The sequence below is a fragment of the Anthonomus grandis genome, chromosome 5 (assembly GCF_022605725.1).
Source record: "Anthonomus grandis grandis chromosome 5, icAntGran1.3, whole genome shotgun sequence".
NCBI classification, from domain to species: Eukaryota; Metazoa; Arthropoda; class Insecta; order Coleoptera; family Curculionidae; genus Anthonomus; species Anthonomus grandis.
Window position 1 is genome coordinate 8,274,505 of NC_065550.1, and position 23,412 is coordinate 8,297,916.

Consider the following 23,412-nt stretch of genomic DNA (forward strand, 5'->3'; position numbering starts at 1 on the left):
TCCAATTACTGTTAGTTTTGCGAATTTATCGAAGAGCGCTTATTAACTTATGTTTAATTTATGGTTTTATTAGTTAGTTACGGACTATAGGAGAATATCATAGTGTCTGGAGGTGCGAATCCTGCCATGAAACGGAGACGCATTATTCTTCTAATGTACGTTTAATGAGTTTTTATATGTCTCGACGTATCACGAAGAGTTGTTTGAATTGTGGTAGTGTGTTGACATTCCTTGTGGGAGAGATTTTATTTGGTGATAAGTGGAAGCCGTTCGGTTTAGCTCGAAGATTAAACTGATAGTTGGTAAGCGCAAAATTTTGTTTGCCGACGTTGTTAAATTTATACACTTTTTTTTTTTTTAAATGGCGATAAAGTTTCGTTAATTTTCGAATAATTTTATGATATATTGCTCTGTTCGATTAATTTTGGATTGCACCGTTTCTTTACTAATATTGCAACCCATTATTATTATTTAAAAAAATATATTTTAATGCTATTATTAGGTTAATCACTATGATGCTAAATCAGGCGCAGAACATGAAGGAAGAACAAGATTACAGAGTTGAGGTAAGCGCGGGAGCTTATTGGAAACCACTCCCAGCGACAAGAATCTATGAAGCTACAGTACCATTGAAACGGAATGGACCGAGGATACCGATGACCACACGATGGATGTAGGAAATCTCAAATGCAGCCAATTGCAAACGAACGAATGCTTTGTAATAAATAGTATAAATGGACTAAATAAAGCATTCTTCAAAGAATTAACTTTACTTAAAGAACACTAGGGCATAGCACCACTAAGAAACAACGAATATTCTAAGAGAGCGAAGAGGTCTCTAGACTTTATAGGCTCAGGATTATCATGGTGTTGCGGAGTGGCAACATTGCAAAAACTAAATATGGTCGAAAACTCAGATGACGAGATCTGTCCGATACCGTAAAACAAATGAGCGAAAACTCCAAACACTTAAGACTATGAGAAATTAGTCGCAGCAACGTTCTCGGACACGGAGCTAAGGATAAACAGCATAGAGAGGTTCACTAAACAACTGGAAGATAAGGTGGCAAACACGACAAACGAACAGGAATGACTAATAATGACAAACCTCTATAACGGATATCTAAACCTAAAAAGGATGGTATTACTAGTAAGGGCTCTCAGAAGACAAGCTATCATAAATTCATGTAGACACCATAAAATACCAGCAGAAATTGTCAACCCGCAAGTCCTAAAAAGGGATCTGGAGGATTTCGAGTCAAAAATCGCAAATTCAGAACAAGGACTGGCCATCCCTACATCTGAACTAGCAGCATACTTCGAAATGCCCATATGTGACCGTTCCTTTACAAAATCAAGTATATATGTTCACATAAAAATTCCAATAATTAAGAAAAATAGAAATTGGCAACTACTAGAGTTAATAACCACACCCTTTGTTTGGTATAACCAGACCTGTATTATACGCCACCAACCGCTATACATTGCAGTGTCCAAAAACGGAAATAACGAGAGCGACTTAAGACAAATATCGGGGACAGGCCATCATGCATGTAAGCCATACCAAAATAAATTATGCTATTTACCCAGATTCTCAGCAGACATCCTACAAGGGCCTGAATGTGCGAAAATCCTATATCAAGGGGCAACAGTAAAAGAACTAAGCCAATACTGCCCAATGGACTGCCACTCAGCAACATCGATGACAATATCAGAAATTAAATGACCATCTATTATGATAAAAGTAACCCTCAGAAATTAGACACGATATTAGTACGTCAAGGCTCCATCAAAATTATCCTCCCATGTAAATGCCACCTCAGCGTAGGCAATGCAATTATTATACCTGAAAATTTCCCGTGTCCAGAAAACTTCACTACCAATGCAATAGCAACCCACATAATACCTGCAACCTGGTCAAATTTAAATTCCTATATCCTCAATCCCAACATTATTAGTACCCCACCACTCTACAAAAACATTTCTGAATGCCTAAATACAAATTGGACACTAGAGATACCCCATCTTAACCTCACATCCAGCGATAACATCTTAAAGAATATTCTAAAATCAGTAGAGAAAAACTATCCAAATGTAATCACTTATGGTGATACACATAGCTTTTACGGGGACTAATTTTTTCTAATTTAGAACAAAACTATTTCAATCTTGGTAGAGTACATCCTAATTAAACAAAATAGAATAGCAATAGTAGCGGCAGTTCCACAAATACGTAGAGAAATAGACTGTCATGAAAAAAGCCCCTCAACAAGTGTTAATCACGAGGCTCTCTATATAATAATTTACACTTCATGTTTACTTTTCCTTCTATTCTTATTTACTTATATATAACGCTCAGATACTTCAAAAACAAACCAAAAAATTCAGTTACAACCCAAAATCCCATGTCCATTAGAAGTGCAAAAACATTTGACGAAGCAATATTATACTCAATCCCCGACCCAGACAATCACCCCGAACCGAGCGTCGAACCAAACGCCATGTCAAGGTTCCGGCTAGATATAAAAAATAGTGCTAGCCTTTTATCACTGTCCCCTGGTAAAAAAGTAGATGCTAGTATAGAACGCATTGAAATAGAATGATTACTTATTATTTTACGTAAGCTTACATATAGTTGGTATATACTGGGGCCCTTCTGAAGATGATACAGTTCACCATGTTATTTAAGCCTTAATTGTAGTCATGACAATTTAAACAATTTAAGGATAAATATCATAGTAATTTGCAAATCACATCAGAAAACGTATAAATAATTTTGATTTACGCGCGTATATACATATTCGAAATGAAATTTATTGAAATGAGATGATAATGGGGAAATATTATAAATATATCGCCGGTAGGCGAGGGACAGCCTAAGATAGAGCCTAAGACACATAAATATTTAAGTAGAAGCTAAAAAGGAAACATATTATTAAAAATAATGTAAAAGAAAGGGTCTAATTAATAATCTATAAAAGTTAAAAAGACATACATAAATAAAAGTTATTTAGAAGAGCGGGGATAAACAATTAATAAATAAAAAATATTTTTTTTTTGGGTTTTCTGTAAATAAAACACTTTGTTATCTAAACTCGAAATACAAGAAACTTCAAAAGATCTGAGACAAAGGAAAATAAATAAAATTTGATTATGAGTTAAATTATCCTAAAATATATAATACAAAAATTGCGAGTAAGTCAACAATTTCTCAAGATATAATATAAAGATTTAACTTAAAATCAAAATGATTAAATATAAAACCATTAAGCACCATATAATAGCACATACTTACACTTTGTTCTTTCTTTACATGTAAACATACCATGAGATACCACACGTACAAATTCGACCTGAATAGAAAATAATGGTACGCTCCTACCAGAACCACACGCAGTAGCCGATGGAACCAGAACCAGAGCCAAACAGGAACACCTTACATCCGCGCACTGCCTTGTCAGTCCTGACCATCCCAATCGCAGACAGGGTGATGCCAGAGCTAGGGCCATCACAGGATATGCCAAGTTACCACTGCGCCAATGGTCAAAGTCCAAATTTGCCCGAACTCACGACGCTACCAGCAGCGGGTTGAAGTGTTCAACCTATGATCTCTAGTAGGGGATGCCAACATTACGAATCATGGATTCAGCTGAAGATACGGCAGGGGCCATCCGTAAAACACAGTAAGCTTATGGGAGAGCTCACTGGAAATGGTCAAGAAGGTACAAAACAAAAACCAAAAAGTTTTGTCACACCACAGCAGCTGCAATGAAGGAGTCTCTGCCTACAGGCTCCAGGAAACCGACGGCGTTGAAGGACTGGTACAAAACAAGGGAGAAGTCAGGCATACAAGGGGGTGTCACGTGATGTCGTAAGGGTTGCCAACGGACGAATGGAGGCGTCAAACCCGTAGGCGTTCCAGACGAGGAGTCAGACATACATGGGTGAAAGTGTCCTAGGACGACACATGGAGGCGTCAAACCTGTAGGCGTTCCAGACGAGGGGCAGGCGACAACGCTATGAACGCCGCCGCGTCGCCACCTTATGGACCGGATCCGGATGCTGAAGACATTTTGTGTTCAGATACTACGTAGTGAAGTTATATTTGTATTTTGTGGTAAAAGACTTAAAAAATGTGGACATCAAAAGCGATAGTTACTTTAATTGTAGTTAAAATTTAATGAATAATTAGGGTTCAGTTCTAATTAATTATATGTTATTTAGGTACATTGTTGTTCTGATCTTACTAATTGTAAATTTATCTTTTTTTCTTCTGGGTCTTCTTCGATCATGATTTCGATTGTTAACAATAAAGCTGGAGGCCAGCTTTCCATCGTCCAAGTCATTTCCATCGTAAAAAGATTGCAAAAGTACCTTGTCGACAGAACGATGGTTTGGAAAAAACCCGAAATTCTGCTGACAAAGAAAATGAACACTAGGGTACGACGAACGAAACTTGGAGGTAGTTACGACCGGGTCTCGGGCAAGAGGAGGTAACCGAAAGCAGTGCGGAAAAGCTTTGTGAAATGTTTGCTCCAAGAATAATAATAATGTAAGTACAACATTTTATCATATCGAAGAAGATCACAATTATTGTCACTTTATTAAGTTACGTAACATTACTTTCATTTTAATTATAGAATTCTCTACACATTCCTATGTACTTAAATTATTAATCCTATTATGTCGATCTTAGTTTATCTCTTGTCAAATTAGCTCTTTTATTTGGGTAACTGCACTTAAATCGTTATAATTATATTTTGCTGTTAATACAAGGTATTTAGTGAACTATATATTTTGTTTCAATGCTAAAGCGTACCTTAAAGTCCCAGTTACATACTTGTAACCGTCAAACGGCCTTGTCCTAGACCGGGCCAACCCCCAGTGTGACAATACATATTTGTTCCAGTTGAACTGTTTCTTTTGGGAGCGCGTTATGTCGGAATGGTCGTTCTTGGAGCAAAGAAGCTGTTACAGATTTTATTAATATTTACCGAGAATATCCAAGCCTTTGGCAAATAAAAAGCAAGGAATACAGTAACCGAAATCTTAAAAATGTCGCCTATGATAAACTCGTTAAATTCTGTAAAGAAGCTGTGTTTCCGAAGGCCAACAAAGATTTTGTTGTTAAAAAAATTCTAAGAGTCTAATAACGAAGTCTAAAACGATCCCCGTTTAGAAAAGAGTTAAAAAAAGTGAAGGATAGCAAAAAGTCTGGAATGTCGCAAGATGATTTATATACACCAGTGCTATGGTATCGAAGATCTGATAGAATCTGAATATGGTGAAGAATCTAATATTAACGTATTTACTACGTCACAGCCTAATAATAATCAACAGAAAAACGATGTAAGTATTATTTATTTCCAAACAAACATATTTTATTGTATACTAACATTTTCCCAACTTAATCATTTCTTCTTGCCAAGGAATTGGGCGCTGTTAAAATACGATTTAAAATTGTCCCTGTTTTCTTTTGATGCAGATGTTGGATTTGTAGATCTACTTGCATATTTGTAATATTAACTGAATTATTTCGCTAGTCACCATCTTTTAACAAATTATGTGATGTGTCTTCCCTATCAAAAGTTGTTGCACTAACATAAGAAGTGGAGCGATTACGAAGAAAATTATGCAAGGCACAAATGGCCAGAACAACATAACAAATATTTTCATGTTTCATAGTAATAGGCCTATGGAATATCTAAAATCTAGAAGCAATTATTTCAAATGGATTTTCCACTACATTTCTGGCGCGCGACAATCTGTAGTTAAAAATTCGTTTTTTCTCGTCTAATTCTCTTTGAGCATAAGGTTTTAAGATATATTTTATTCTTTTTAGGAAGAAGAAAATGAAGGCAATTTCGTTAGAAACTTGTTATTAAAAAACCAATAAATAAAAGAACAATTGAGGAGACCCAGCATGAATTTATGAAAGTCTGCACAACGGCATTGACGTCCCAAAAAAATATGAGTGAATTTGACGCCATAGGTTGTAATATTGCCAAAAAATTACAAAGAATGCAACCTGATCAATTACTATATGCAGAGTCCATAATAAATTCTGCACTATTAAAAGGATTAAAAAATCAATTATCTGAAAATACAGATATATGCCAAAACTCTTGCAACTTAAGAAGTTTTTCATCTGCAAGCTCATCAACGTCTCAAAATCAGTACGTACCGACCCCTACACCATGCCCTGGTGGAGTAACATTTCCGTCATATTCAAATAGTAGTGAAGTAGAAATAGAACACAGTTTGCAAAATAATGTGAAACATTATTATGAGAATATACAATTATTGTAATTTGTCATTCTTGTATTTTTCGTATGTTTATAGTAATAAACGTTACATTATTACCTTCATATGAGGAGCGCCCAAGCAAAAGCAAACATATGATCAAATTTAAAAAAATGAGTTAAATATTGGATCGCTTAGTAATGGTAGCCACATGCACAAAACTTCAAAGTAACCTAACCAAAAGCAAATAAATCCGGACCATTTCATATGTTAAACATTGCTGGCCTGAGCAAAAACGAACAAATGCTCAAGTAGCGCCCGATCAAAAGCAAACATATGTTACCAGCCAATCAGAATCCGGTAAAATTGATCAGGTGACGGAAGTTTGATTTACGCGCTTTGGGGCTAGAGGTTCGTTTGATGTTTTTATTTTTCACGTGTTTTTGTTTTGAAACAGTAGTCAGTACGTTTTTCTAAAGTACCTATTTAAGTAAATAAAAGTGTGAGTGTTAAGTTTTTTGGCATGGAGGAGATTGACGAGGCTTCAGTGACAGTAAGGGAAGCAGCAAAAGGTAGCAGAAAGAAGCAAAAGAAAGAATCTAAGCGAGAACAAGCAAAAAAAGCGCGGATTTGTAGACCTCCAAGGTTTTTGTGGGATGTACTCATAATTCAGCACGCTTTTCATGCAGTAAAGTTCGTCCTGGTGATTGGCCTTGGTAATTCGTGGAAAGTTGCAATCGTGTGGGAGTAAAGTTGCTCAAGATAACAAAGTTGCGAATTGGATAAGTGTCTCAGATATTAAAAAGAAACATAGACATCAAAAAAATTGTCGAGTTAAACCTCACTCGTTTAACGTTAAATATTGTGTGCCAACGCAGACAGGAAAAAGTGTTACTGTGTGTAAAAAATTATTTATGCATTTGACTTGTTTAAAAAATAATAGATTAAATAACCTTTGCAAATTAATGAAATCTGGAGAGTGCATTGCAGAAAGGAGAGGAGGTGATCGTGTTGACCATAAATCATTAAAAAAAAAGGAAAAAGCGCAAGAGTACATAGGAAATTTAAAAGGTAGCGAATCACATTATAATAGAAAAACGTCTGTACGAATTTATTTGCATAGTGAACTGACGCAAAATAAGTTGCGTGCAATCTATAACGCATCTATTGCTCCTGAATTTCAGGTGTCTAGGACAATGTTTCAGAGAATTTTTTCACAATTTAACATTGGTTTTAAATCGCCTGCTTGCGATGTTTGTACATACTGCACGAGGCTATCACTGCAAATAAATTAATAAAAAGTGAAAAAGATGTTGCAAACAAAAATAAATTGCAGCTTTTATTTTGCAACAAGTACAGCCCTTACCAAAGACACCGATCCAGCAAGCGTTTTATTCTCGTCAAATTAGTTTTTACTGTTTCTGTGTTGTTGACCAATCCTCCAAAGAACCATTTTTTTATACATGGACAGAAGATCAGGCTGGTAGGGGATCACTTGAAATATCTTCAGCCTTATTAGACTTTCTTGAAAAAAATATTCGAATTTGTGGTACTTTCCGCAATATATCGTAATTTAGACAATATTAGCAACTTAAAGCGAATAAAGATCCTCAAAGAAAAAAAAGGGAAACGTTTTTATGTTTTAGTACATGGTCATATGTGAAACATGGAGAGAATGTGAAAGTTTTTCTGCTAGAAACTGGTATTCAAACATCCTTGATGATGGAGCAACCCTGCCAGAAGTATCGGCAAGTTCAGAAGAAGATATCGCAGAATGTAACTGCTTAGACAATGATCTTGGTGTGCATATTTGAAGATAAATAAAGTTGTGTCTGCTTAAGTTTTGTTTTATTATAAAGATTAATTTTAACTATCAGCTTTGGGAACCTGCGAAAACAATAAAATATAACTTAGCAAAATTGAATGGTTTAAACAAAAGCAAATATCTCATTCAATAGTCTAATCAAAAACAAACATATTATGTTAAACCCAATCAAAACCAAACAAATGGATAATAAAAATGCAAAAAAATCTTTTAAAAATAAAATATAATTTGAACTCTTTAGTTTTATTTTGTTGCTAAATGGTACAGAATCGGTTTTTTATTTGTTTGCATCTTTTAACATCTCTACAATTCAAACAAAAACATTTTACGCTTTAACTCAGTTTCTTATTTCAGGCATTTGTTTGCTTTTGCTTGCGCGCTCCTCATATGTTCTTCTTTCAATGCCTCGTATATAGCCTTACAGGCTTGTGGTATTAAAATGCTTAAAGTTGGTGCAGATATCCCTGTGGAAAATTTTAAGTCCTCATAGGAACGCCCAGTGGCCAAAAATCTCAAAGTAGCAACTAGTTTTTCTTCGGCACCAATGGCTTTCCTCATGATTGTGTCTTTTTTAATTATTCTCACTTTTACCAAATTCAGCAAATAGTCAAAACAAAAATTGTCCATTCTTAGGTAATTTTTATAATCTTCAGGATAGTTTTCTCACAAATGTTGAATTAATGGAATATCATTATAGAGGGACCTGTAATATTATTTTGATGAAGAAACGAAGTAATAGTTACAAACGTTACATATAAAAAAGTAAACATAAGTCTTACCGGTAATCCTTAACCCAAATACTACGCTTCCGCTTATTCGATTTTTTGGGCATCATAGCCATTCCAGCTGCCACTATAGCAATTATACGTTTATTTTCCTCAGATACCGACATATTTGAATATACAAATTAAATAATATAAAGGAAACATATCCTAAACCTTTTCAAAAAATACAAATTCCACGTCTCGTTCCACGCGTCACGTAATCGCGCGCGATTTATCCTTTACACGTAAGGATTTACGCTCGCTATTCATTCCAAACAGTTTTAACCAAACGCAAGAGTTTCTTGGTAAATTACGAGTTTTTTTGAGCCACAGTTTTGACCGTCCAAATTTGCATGCGAGCAATCGCGCAATCCGCAGGCGCGCGGTTAAAACGTTACGTGTAGAGGCCGCTATTAACGAGGAGAAAATGGAGACTATTTGTTTTATTAACGGTAGAGCTTCCCTCTTCGGAATCTTGAAATTAAAAATGGGCTCATCCCATTGAAAAAAGAAATAGAATACCTAGGAATGACACTGGACACTAAAATTAACGACAGTAACCATACCACAAAAACGCCTCTAGCAACAGCAAAAATATTATATATCCTCTATTGAGCTGCAAAAGCAAACTATCCCTCAAAAAGAAAAAAATCATTAACGTTTAAATAATAAGACCTAAACTTCTTAGTGGTTCAAATATTTTTAAGGCATCAGCCAAAACAAACCAAAAGGAACTAGAAACTTTCCAGAGTAAAACTCTTCATCTTCTCCGTGGTTTGTAAGAAACAGAGAAATCAGAACAGATCTAAAAATAAAATCCGGAGACCCGAGCATTAAAAACTTTCACATAAAATTCACACAAAACCTTGATTTAACAAACGATGAAAAAATAACTTAACTTTTTAAACCTCAACAGAGGACCAAAGGGTCTAAAAAATTTCCTTGATTCTCCAGATTATGACACATAATTAAAAAAAAAAATAATAAACAAGTCTTTTGCCTTCCCACTTTTTTGTTGTTTATCCCTTCACTATCATAATCTGAAGCATCTTGCTGAACAAGCCCTAAACGAGGCAACGAAAACACTAAGAAGTGCTATAAAAACACGAGCAAGGCAGCTCATTAATAAATCACGCAAACATGCATCAATAGGATTTTCCTTTAAAAATAAAAAATGTAAAAATAACTTTGGCAGTGCCCATTATAATAATCGGAAGTAAAAAACAAATATTTGCGGTATTAAAAATTAAAAAGTTGTGGCAGCGGTGGGATTCGAACCCACGCCTCCGAAGAGACTGGTGCCTTAAACCAGCGCCTTAGACCGCTCGGCCACGCTACCTATGCTGCCTCAGACGCAAGATATCCATCGTATAATTATTATACAATTTTAAAATTATATAATTAATATTTGTAAATTGTTAATTAAAAAACATATTTTGTGTGGTTCAACGTAGTTAAACCACACAAAGCTTTGACGAAGATATGCATTTTGGGTAGTCCCGGACAAGATACATCCAAGAAAAAATACGTTCGTATTAGTAAAAATTACAAATTAAGGTCAGATGCAGTTTTGACCAGTCCGGCAAAATATTTATTCTTTGCAAAAAATAGTTTTTTTGAGCCTAGTATATTTATAAAACTAAAAAAACTGGCAATAAATTAACATCATTATTCTTGTTGTTTCAGAATAAATATGGGAATCGAAAGCGCACAACAAACAAGGGGCAGCTTGACAGAGAAGCAGATGGTTAAGGCTGTGAGGTACCTTATACAGGAAAACCACCGTATTCGGAATGCGGCGACTAGGTTTAATTATCCGAACAGTACCCAAGTGACCGATTTGCTCAATTTCGCCTAGGTTTGGAAGTAAAAATAAAACAAAACAAAAAATCGGCAGACGCATCAACTTTTTCCAGAAACTATCACGATCTGTTAGTCAAGTATGTCAAAGACTTGGAAAGCAGATTGATGCCAATGACAAAGAAAGAATTTCTTAGACTAGCTTTTGATCTGGCAGAAAACTTGACAATTAAACATAAAACATTGAAAAGTTAGTAGGGGAAGTCTTTTAATTTAAGACTTCCCCTACTAACTTTTCAATATTATATTAACTCCACTTCCAAATGGACTTTTTCCTTAATATAAAAAAACAGCTGTAAAGGATTTCTACCATGACATCCTAAATCAACATCCTGATCTATCATAACGGTTACCAAAGGCAACAAGTTCGGCTACAGCCGTTCGATTCACTTCTGATATTGCATAACTGGAATAAATTCGAGTGAGTTTGTTTTATGATAAGTTGGAGAATCTCATAAACATCTGTAAGTTATCGCCTTCCTCTATTTTTAATGCAGACGAAACTGGTGTATCATGCGTTCAAAAAACCCAAAAACTTCTAGCACAATTGGGTAAGAAACAAATAGGCAATATGCTGAGCTATATGCTGAGCAAGGCCAGAATGTGACAGTTATGGTATCAATGAATGTTATTGGCTCATTCATTCCTGCTCTTTTAATATTAAAGCCAATTGGAATGAATGGTCGATTGATATTTGGAGCTCCATAAGAAGCAATGGGTGTTATTCAGCCAAACTGTTGGATAGACAGCAGTGTTTTCTTAATATGCTTAAAGCATTTTGCGAAGGACCTTAACAAATTCCACAGCAGCCACAAAGATCTGCAGGTTATTCTCTTTGCACGGGTAGATAATATTCACATGCTAAGCACTCCACTACATACAACATAAGATTGACAATTTGATATTTCAGCACTTGTCTCCCAAGAATTTACACGGTGTGCTCGACTTGAGATTGCACAAAAAGGCTATTCATCCATTATATGCTTTTGACAGGCATGTAATTTCAGATTTAGACGTCTTGCCATCTCGGGTGACAGAAATTCCAGAGAATTTAAATAAAACCAATACCCAAGAGATACCCAGTACGCAGAAGTTCACCTTGTGACTTCGAACTCTTCAGCGACAGCTCAAGAAAGCAAAACATGCCATCAAAATGCCACGACGATGAATCAAATTATAGTGCCGCATAAAGAGAAAAAGCCGCTCGTTTAGAGATAAATAAAGCAACAAAAAATAATAAAATTTGGAGACAAGAAAAGCCAGACAATCCAAAAAGAAAATTAGCCTCCAAAGAATAGTCCTAAAATAAAACAGCATTCAAATGATACATCTATGAATCATATATCAAACATTTGACGAGGACCGGATTCAATGTCATAAATGCAAAATAGACATGAAGTTCAGGAAGACTCTAGTAAGCCTTATAATACAGACTATTTAAGTGAATTTGACTGCTCTGAACAAAATAGTGGCTATGTTGTGTGGACTATTCAGACATTAATGCTACTGAGTGGTTTAAAAACATTTTTCTTTCTAAAGTTCAGACTACAATGAAAGTAGAGAGTCGAACTATGGTTAACACCTTGCTTTAAAAATTCCAAGAGAAAAATTGTCTAAGCGTTGTAGGTTGTTTTCCTATTCAGGCCATAAAATTGGTGCCTTAGGGAAATTTTGTTTAGATTATAAGTTTGAAGATTAAACTGACAATATACTATTTCACATATTAGATTCCAAGGAACCTTGCTCAATTCTAGGTTTGTCATCTTGCCAATCTCTTGGAATTCTCCTTAGAAAGAATTCTCCATTTCCTTGTCTGAAAATGCTATTAGTAAAAGCCTTATGGAAAATCCCTCTAGCCTTAAGAGACAGGGTTAAAGGTAAAATAAATAAACAATGATATTAGGATCTGCATGGATTCTAGGAATTTAAATAAAGCCGTCAGACAAAATTTTTTTAAAATTCCTACACAAGAGTCATAGTTTTCACAACAATCTGGTGCTAAATATTTTAGCCTTTTAGATGTTTCATCAGCTTTTCCTCAGCTGCGACTTACTTATGAAAGTTCCATAATTTAGTACATTTTGGGTCAGTATTCTAGTACATTTACAAACATTTCTCTGGCAACACTGCATAGCGCATTCATGTCGTTAACAAGTACAATTTAAGTTACTTTTTAATTTCCATCTTATGTATTTACCAGTAATAAACATATATTAAATATAACGATCGAGTTTCCACAAAACATTTTGGCCCAAACGAGTCGGATAATACCGAAAATTAGCAAGTGCAAGCGATAGTGAAGTTAAAGACAACGAGCAAACGATTGAACGGCAACGACATCCGCCATAGTGCCAGAGTTGGGTGAGTGTTTTCTACCATCGTACCGGTGTTCAGTTCCCATTGTTATTCCCATGTTTCAATTGAGTATATACTACGTCTTAAAGAAAGAAAGAGGTTTTATTAAGGGTGTTAACTAGGCATATTCATTATTCTGGCACAACGTCCTCCACCGACGAAATTGCAAGAGAACTTGAGGCAAGGCTATTTAAAATAAAAAGACTTTTAGCGGAATTATACGTAAACAATATGAAATTGAGCTGTTAAAATGGAAAGATGACGAAATTATTTTACAATATGAATAGCGTGATAATTTGAGACTTAATATTATGTCTAATGGGAAAAATTTGCATCAAGGTTTCGGGCTTTTTCAAAGCTACAGTGGAAAAGCGGGTTCGATGCACAGGTTTCACCTGGTCTGCCAACACAGAAATCTTCAACTGGTTCGGCGCCGATTTAAACTCGATCGCAAGTTGTTGAATTAGGTACCAGCGCTAAAACTGCCCAATTTCTCGGGTACATTTGATGCGTGAATTGAGTTTAGGGATGGTTTCAAGGATCTAGTATAAGATAATGCGACGTTATCAGATGTTCAAAAATTTTATTATTTCCGTTCATGTATGGAGAAGGATGCGTTGGCATTGATAGAATCAATTCAAGTAACTGATGGAAATTATAAAATAGCCTGGGATTTGCGTCATGACAGATATAAACGAAAAGCACTTTTAATTACATTCGCGCTTTATTTTAATATTAATCCATCGAATCAGAAAATTATGCAAATTTACGTGCTTTTTTATTGTTTAGTATTATTATACATTTATTATTATTGTTTTTAATTTAAAATTAAAACAATAATGATGGAGGGTTTTTGATACGTAATCAGACCCTGGGGCGTGTGCCTGTTACCAATTTTAAACCTTTTACCCCCTGATGATGGACACCACTGTGTCCGAAACATGTAGGGAATTTTAAATTAACTAAATGTTTAATAAATAAGTGGAAGGAGACGGAAGGATTTTCATTTTACCTTTACAACTTTAGATTGAAGGTTATCGAGTATCTACTTGGGGTGGAACTTCGTAAAACCCGTGTTCTAGGACAAGAAACTGTTACCCAGCATTTTCCAGAGAAAACCCTAAAAAATGGAAAATTGGAAAGGGCGTATAGAAAATTCCAAAATTTTAGCAAGGCAAATGTGAGGAAAGAGACGATTTACATACATTTTTTGTTGATTGAAAATAAAAAGTTGTTTAGCGTGGGGGCGAAATGCATAGGTTATGTTGAGCAGCCAATGGGTTAAACGACCAGTTACAAAAATGTATGTATTTTCTTTCGAGCATGAAACGAATCAACAAAAACAATAATTCCGCGAAGACAATAAATTGTAGAGTGAGAGACAACATATGGTGTTTAATATTGAAAGTTTCTAGCATCCTTCAAGGAGTCCTGTATGTAGAGTTGAAATATCATTACGAGAAATAAATCTCACACTGGCAACCGCGATTAGCTGCTACTTCGAGGCCGTGGCTTTTAAATGCGCCGCATTCAACGAAATGTAGTTGTCGTATTAAGAAGTACATTAATTTAAGTTATTAGTTTTTAATTTCAAACTTATGGATTTATCAGTAATAAACGCATGTTAAATGTAACGATCCAGCTTCCACAAAACAGTCAGGATTTAAAAAAAAAAATCCAATTACAAAGATTGTTAAAATCTAGAGTTTTTTGTGTTTCTTGCTACATAACATGAAGCTTTCATTCTCGTACAATAAATCAACCGGAAATAAACTTGTAAATTTAGTTTTACATATTGGTCAATTTTTACTTACCTCCATATAGATACGGGTCTGCATATAACTAAAAAGTTTAAAAGCCGAAAATCGATATAAAATATGCTGCCTTACAATACTATTAATTCTAAAAATCACAGCAGATTATGTCATACCAAAGTTTTTAGTCAAAAAATCTATGTTAATATACATTGTGTATAACAATAAATAACAGTTAACATCCTACGCATATCACAACTAGATTATAGTAAAAATGTCGGGTTAGGAAACTAAAATTTTAGTATGTTATATTTTAAACAGGGTGAATTCCTAAACTGACGACAAATATTAGGGTAAATATTTTAAGCCACCCTGTATTACATTATAAATTCATAATTCTCACAAATTTTAAAAAATACCTATATAATAACAGAAACATATGATTCCAATTCAAAAATTTGCAAGCATACATAGTTTTTCCTCAATACATTTATTTATCTTTTACATTCCCGATCGTGCAACTTTCTAGTCGGACTATTCGTATATTTCTGTCTTTGGTACTCAGCCGTCAACAGCGTATTATTTCGCTCCCAGCTGAGGTATATTCTAGGCAAAAGAAGTATATTTCTTATGAAGATGCATAAAATAATTTCTTTGTTTTTGAAAAGATTCCACTACAAGTATTGCAAGTATGAGAGAATGAGCATGATGATACACTTCATATTAACGTTTAAAAGTTTACGTAAGGTAACTACTTATGAAGGTAGATTAGTAAACATTAAAGTAAGGGTATATTATTTAGATAATAACATTTTGTATTCATGTAACGAATTGAAAACGACATGACCCTCCATTAGAGTTTATTTAGAAGCAAAAGGCGTCCAAAGGTCGAAAAAAACGTTATTGGGGGTAAAGTAGCTATACTCTATTTCAGAAGTGTATAGAGCAATAAACTGGGGAATTCCGTTCTGTTTGGCTACATTTCGTGGTAGTTCATTGGCGCAGGTTCTTATAATATTTATGAATTTAATTTTCACGGATTAAATGCCTTTATTTTGAAAGAGATTAAATACTAAATAAATACTTTTAATCCTTTTGTATAGGTACCTATCTTTTAACGCTTTGTAACATGCAAAAATGGGGTCAGGTAATATATACAGACTATAAATACTTTTAAATCATATTTTAAACGTTAGTAGTCACTACTACGCTGTAGTGTTGTCACAATATTATTATCCCAATATTTAAAAAATGGAGGTATTCAGTCCAACGAAAAGATGTACTAAAAATTCTCCATTATCGCTGAGTGAAAAAGTTATTATTTTAAATGTACATGATTGCACAAAACACGATTACCCTAGTTTTACTGTGCAAGAAATTGTTGAAAAATGTTCTCGAATGAGTGGAATTGGAAAGTCCACCATTTTCAAATTGTTGCGGGAAAGAAAAGTAGCAGGTCAAGTGGAATCTCCCAAGCAAAAGCCAGGACGACCTACAAAAAAGTCCTTGATGAAAATGCTAAATGTATAATTCGAAGAAAAGTTCACTCTTTTTATTTTAAAAAGGAAATACCCACCCTAGACAAAATTTTAATGGAGCTTGGCCGAGATGACAGTATTCCGTTGATAAGTAGAAAACTTTTATGGAAAACTTTAAAAAATATGGATTTTGCCTGGGAAAAGCATAACCGCAAAGCACTTTTACTGGAGAGCGACGAAATTGTTTGTTGGAGACGACAATACTTGAGAAGTATCAAGCAGTACCGCAGGGAGCAAAAGAAAGTTTTTTATCTTGATGAGACGTGGATTAACGAAGGTTATATAGTCCAAAAAATGTGGCAAGACAAAAATATAACCAGTGCTCGCCAAGCTTTCATAGAAGGCCTGTCTACGGGTATTAAAGTACCTTCGGGAAAAGGAAAAAGACTTATAATCACACATATTGGAAGCGAAGAGGGATTTTTAAAAGAAGGTCTGCTAACCTTTGAGTCGACTCGCACAGGAGATTACCATGAAGACATGAACTCAGACGTTTTCGAGGACTATTTTGGTGAAATGATAAAATTTCTTCCGGCTAATCCGGTGGTGGTTATGGATAACGCAAGCTATCATTCACGGCGAATAGAGAAGACGCCAACTTCAAGTTGGAGAAAGCAAGAAATTATCGATTGGCTGACTGCAAAAGGTATTGCGTTTGAAGCAAATTTGATAAAAAAAGAACTGCTGGCAATAGCAAACTTACACAAAACTCGTTTCATGAAATACGCCGTGGAAGATATAGCCGAAGAATATAATATAACTGTACTGCGCTTACCGCCATATCATTGCGAACTAAATCCTATAGAACTGATATGGGCGCAGGTAAAAGGATTTGTAGCAAGACAAAACACGACTTTTAAAATGAAAGATGTTAAGCTACTGTTTGATCAAGCCATTACGGAAGCGACACCAGAGAATTGGCGAAAAGCAGTCCAGCATGTAATTAAGCAAGAGGACAAAATGTGGGATCTTGACAACCTCATCGATCAGACAGTCGATCCTTTAATTATAATGTCAAGAGGTGATGACAGTTCGTCAGATGACGAAGAAGACTACAATCTATTATAATTTAAAATTGTTATACACTGTTCAAAAAGTGCCAGATCCAAAAGTGACATTTTCAACTGTTTTACTCTACATATTATGTTCAATAAATTTGTGAAAAAAATATATTATTCCATTTAAACAAAAGTAACTTTCTAAAATAAAATAGCATTTAAGTACATTAATTATAAGGTAAAAAACAAGTCCCAGTTGCACGCCTTTGGCGAACCGTTTTCAATGTTTATCAGTGGGTAACAATGGGCAAAACTCATAAATTGACCCAAAACCGGGTGGCACTACCTGCAATCAACGAAAAGAAAGAATTTTACATTGAAACTAATACCCAACTAAGGTAGTGGCATAAAATATTGGTGGATCACCAGATACCACTTTTGCATACCTAATGAGGTTTTATTGCTCTACACACTTCTGAAATAGAGTATAGACTACATGAATTAATAGCAGACTGCTCAAAATATACTGGGAATCTATATTCTCACACACATAAATAAACGCGGCTTCAAATAGAAAAAAAAATCCTGACTCGTATACTTACATGAACATATACAAATTCCATCAGTATAACTTTAACCGTTTAGCGAGAAAAGCATTTAACCTTATTTTTTCAATATGCATCTTCTGGTAGGGCAATAAATTTCCTTTAACATTTTCATTTTTGAAATTTGAACTTTGGTTTGCTAAGAAATTAATTTAAATTTTATTGATTGTTACGTTTTTATCATATTATACAATAAACCTTAATTCATTTTAAAGAGTTTCAATTCAATTCATCTATATTTGTGTCTATATTTACAAGAAATTCGTGTGTGTAGTTTTAAACATTATAATATTTATGTTGATTTTTGATTGAAATATTGCGACATATTTTGTACAGGGTGGCGCATAATAAGCGTTATGGCTTAAATGCTTTATAACTTTTTTATTTTAAAATGTATTTTTTTACTTCAGAATTATGTAAAGAAGGATGGGGATTTGCAGATGGAACAGTACACAATAGAACAACGAAAAAAATCATTAAATTTTATTTTTAAAAGGGGAAACTCAGGGATTCTGAAGCAGCGTGCATATCGGCGATATTTTAATGTTCCGATTAGACCCTCAGTGCCAACAATAAATTGCCTGGTCGCAACAAGGCTCAGTTAGGAACCGCCCTGCAGTTAGAAGGCCACGTACAGTGCATACCGCCGAAAATATTGAACTTGTAACGGAGAGTATGGAAGTCTAGAAACATCAACCAGGAGACGTTTTGCACAACTTGCTTGGCTTGATGCTATTGCGTTGCAGCAAAAAAAACAGGAGAATTTAAATGGATTTATAAACAAACAACATCGCAGGATATGGGCTATAGAGAATCCAAGAGTACTTCATTACCGAGAGCAGTACCCACTCAAATACAGTGTTTGGTGTGACGTATCGTCCGAATAGATCACTGGACCATATTTCTTCAAAAATGCTGCCGTTACCATCAATGCTTTTCACTACAGTAACATTTTGAAATTTTTTTTGAGATCAGTTATGGTAAACCACCCTGAATTTCAACAAGATGGTGCCACGCCCCGTTCTCCATGAGTCATAATGGTTGTGTTACGGCAGATCTTCGGCGAATAAATTATTTCGCGTAGGAGCGATTTTAATTGGCTGCCGCGTTCACCGGAATTGACTGCTAATTTTTTTGCTTTGGGTCTATTTAAAAGGAAGAATATAATAGGCCAAAGATCATCCCTGAATTGAAAAATAATATTCGTAATGAAAAGGCCTGCAACATGTTTCGGAAAGAGCTCTACTTTGTGAAGCACAAAATGGAGGACACCTTCGTAATTTTCCAGGTTAGACTTTATTTTAAAATAATGGTTTTAAAATTGTATTAAAAAATTATGAAGCATTTAAACCATAACGCTCATTATGCGCCACCAGATAATGCTATAGTAAGTAAGTACAAAATGTTGTTTTGCCAACCAATAATATTTATAATTAGAAATTTCATTGTAATTTAATGATCGTGTAACAATTGTGCCACCGCTCTGGTAGGTTTTTTTATTTTTTTTAATATATATTTTTCTTTACGAAATGGCACACAATGATTATTTTCGAAAATGAGCCGGAAAGAGCCTAAGAACTTTGATATCCATACCTCATGCCGCCTGGTGATGTTTCAAAATTGAACACAGATATTGATGACAACACAAACCTAAATGATATCGATATCAGCCAAAGTTCTTCCGACGACGATGACCCGTTATCAATTTTTCAAGAAAAAATGCAAAAAAAGGCAAAGCAGATACAAAAACAAATGCATACCAGAAAAATCATACAAAAAAACTATGTTTAATGAAACAAATATATTTTTAGGAATACACTTACTCATGAGTATTAGGCATCAGTCAAGTTATAAAGATTACTGGACTAGTGCACCTGATCTTCACGACAGCTATATTAATTCCTTCATGCCACAAAACCGATTTGGTTGGCTTTTAGGACATCTACATATCAACGATAACTCTGTAAAAAACGATAACTCTGTAAGGACTTTGTAAGAAAATGGAGAAAAAGTATTAAAAGATGCCCTTTTATCAAGTGAAGTTTTGGGCGTAATCAATAATCAAATTTAAGAGAAAAGGCGTAATTAAACAATATATGCCAAAACAACAACCATCAAATCATGTTTTGACAATTTTTTTAATAGCATTGACTTGAGGCAAAGTTCGAAACAACGTGGAAGCAGATGGAACAGTAAATTTGACGCGCAAGTATTTAGCCAAGTTCAAATAGCAGAAGTAGGTTCAAAGAGATGATATTAATTGGAACATGAGTTATGTTCCAATTTTTGTGTTTTCATTTTAGTGCCACTGTTGGCACTAAAATGGAACACAAAAGATCTATACGCATTTTATCAAATTATCATAACACGACCATGCGGAAGTTAACTGTAAAGAAAAAAAGAAAAAAATAGAACCACTATGCAAATATCAAGTCCGAAAGCACTTACTGCTTACAATTCCAATATGTCGATAAGTTTGATCAACTATTAGATGCTATAAAATAGACCGTAAAAGCAACAAATGGCGGCATTGCATTTTTGTTTTACTTTTTAGACACTTGCGTTGCAAATGCATTTGACTATATAAAATTATGAGCTTTCCGGATAAATTAACAGCAAAAGATTTTACAAGAACTGTTATAGACGATCTAAAACCAGTTTTGATCGATGAAAGGCCCAAAAACAAAAAGTTGCGATCCCTTTCCCCGTACTTTTTTGGAAAACTCAAAATTTTGTTGTAATAAATTTTTTGCGAAAACTGTGGGTTTTAGGGAAAACTATCCGAAACAAAAAATGTTTATGATTAAATTGCCTAGAATTTTTATTCCAGGATCTTTTCCGTAAAATCACCTAAAATTATTTTTTTCCAAAATGTCGTCCTGAAATTATTTTTTTCACTGTTTCAAACATTTTCAACGTATAGAACTCAAAAAAGCCTACAAAAAGGATGTATATGAATAGATGATTTTTGGTTTACTCAAAAATTTTTTTCATTCTATTTCTTTCGAAAACTACTCAATTTAAAAAAAAATTTCTAAGACAAAAAAAGGTTTAAAATATAACTGTCTACAATTACTACCCATGTAAGTCGATGTACGATTAAATTAAAGTTTAATCGACCTTTATTTTAAGCCAAAGCTATCGAAATTAAATAACAAATATTATTTTTAATTAATTGAAAAATGAAAAAAATCCTATTATCGCATTTTCATAAGTCATATGCCATCTTTTGCCTTAACTAAAAAATATACATATTGATTATTAATTTCGAATAATTGCCCCTGACTGGCCCCAAAAGTTTAATTTTAACCGCTAAGATGTAAAAACTGATGCCGTACTAGTGCAAAATCCCTTAAAAAGTCTAATGACTAGCTGTCCAAAAGCTCCGTAACGCTAGAGCAACATTTAAAATTTACGTCTTACATAAGTACGGCACTGGCAAACTTTGAGCGTGATGTCACGCCTTAGGCCCGATCCATCTTACGATGGAGCAGGCGGGGAGCCGTGCGAGGGGCGCCGTCCTCAGAGTATCATACAACATCGACAGTATCGTTGTCTAGTGGTGTTTCCAGTTTGGGTGGGCGTGACCGGCGCAAAATAGGCATGCACGTTGATACTAGGCAAGTGATTCTGTAATTTGAAAACATTTTATTAATAACAATGAAAAATACTATGGGTTATGAATAACATTAATAACCTGTATAACATTAATAACCACTACAATATCTTTTTAATGATACGATGGTGGTACAAAACGTTTTCGACCTAACAAAGGTACAAGACTGTCTTCTTGTAGGCGTACACTTCTTCCAACGATACTCCCATCCCTTTAACCCTATAAACAAGTAATTATATAAATAAACAAGTATTAGACATTTCCTTGGGTTTTGTGAAATTTGATAACTCGCGGTCCACTTGAAAACTCTCTAAGTGGCATATATTTTTATTAAAAAATGCTACTTAGTTTAGTTATCGGCGCTGTGTTGTGTTTACCCGATTTCTTTAATTTAAGTTTGGGCGTCAATATTGGAAGTACAGAAAACTGTGCACCTCATAAACATCGAAGAACATTTTGAATTTTTAAGACAAAATGCAGGTAGACCCAAAATTATTATGTGATGGCTTCTTCATTTGAAGAAAATATCCTTTGACCGAATTTTTAAATTATGGAACAAAAAGAAGTTCTGTGGCCAACTTCTTCTGGTAAAATGTAGATAGTGTGGTGAGGCAGTTCAAATCATAATTCGTGGCTTTTCGGACCCATTGTCTTGATGAAATAGATTTTCTACATTCAGCATTTCCAGTAATCATGTGTAGCCTCCATTTAACCAGCCTTGTATCTTTTACAGTTTTCGATATCCCGATCTAAGTTGTTTATTCAAAGTGTCTACAAATGGTCAACTTTTTTCTCCAAAAGCTTATTAAAAGGAATTTACAAGTTGAGTGAAAATAGGTTACATGTGTGCCCCTAAAGGAATCATTAGACCTAAATAAAAATAATAAAATATTACAACCTATTTACATTTACATATACAGGGTGATTCAAAATTGAGTGCAAAGATTTCAAGAGCATATTTACCAGCCAAAAATAGCTAGCCTAACTTGCTTCGTTCTCTAGATATAGAGTGTAAAAGTTTTTTAAGAAAATGGGCTTTTTATCAATTATTTAAAATCCTTTCAGTCGATTTAAATAAAATTTGGTAATAATCTGTGCCTGGCTCTATTAAAACAAATGAGTAAGTAGGGGGCTGTGACCTTTGTTAGCAGTAATTTGTTTTTCTCCATAACCATGACATATTTGTCATTATTGACGTTTTGGTGTTTACAGTCAGTTTAATTTTTTTTGTGTGATTGTTCTTCATTTAACTTTTCTTTTAAAAATGGAAAATGAACCATTTTCATTTGAGCACTTTGCAGAGATTAGTTTTGTTCATGGTCTGGCTGATGGAAACGCGCTTGAAGCTCGTAGGATGTACTCATTAAGATTTCCTCATTGTCGGCTGCCCAACTGCAGAAATTTCAGCAACTCTCATCAGCATCTCCGAGAATTTGGAAGATTTCAAACTATTAGAATGAATGTTGGTAGGCCGCGTGAAGTCCGCAATGTGATGACGCAAGAGGAAATTCTGCAACTTATTGAGCAGAATCCTGCGTTAAGGACGAGATAAATTGCACGGGATTTCAACCTTCGTCAATCGACAGTTTGGAGGGTTTTACATGAAAATAGTTCTTATCCATACCATATCAGCTCGTGCAGGGTTTGCTCCCACGAGATTTTCCTCAGCGGGTACACTTCGCAAGATGGATACTAAATAATTGTGCCAGGAATCCGAACTTTTCATCTCGGACGAAGCCCAATTTACCCGCGATGGGGTCGTTAATTACCATAACATCCATGTTTGAAAAATTGAAAATCTCCACGACAGTCGAACCACCAAGAGCAGTTCAGTTTGAATATTTGGGCAGGGAT

At 34.6% G+C, this 23,412-nt stretch overlaps 1 protein-coding gene and 1 non-coding gene across 6 annotated transcripts in view; both read right to left on the reverse strand.

The window, feature by feature from the left end:
• Positions 1–362: 362 nt before the first annotated feature.
• LOC126736790 (F-box/LRR-repeat protein 20) overlaps positions 363–23,412 on the reverse strand; it is an 87,129-nt gene continuing 64,079 nt past the window's right edge. For 3 of the 5 annotated variants that reach the window (XM_050441328.1, XM_050441331.1, XM_050441329.1), the window contains exon 11: positions 363–21,572. In XM_050441328.1, the coding sequence (XP_050297285.1) occupies positions 21,473–21,572 (100 nt within the window). In that variant the 3' untranslated portion in view covers positions 363–21,472. The remainder of the gene's footprint in view (positions 21,573–23,412) is intronic. The other 2 variants (XR_007660772.1, XR_007660773.1) reach the window with 1 other exon arrangement.
• Positions 10,090–10,171, reverse strand: Trnal-aag (transfer RNA leucine (anticodon AAG)). Its single transcript has one exon. It is a non-coding gene; the product is annotated as a tRNA-Leu (tRNA).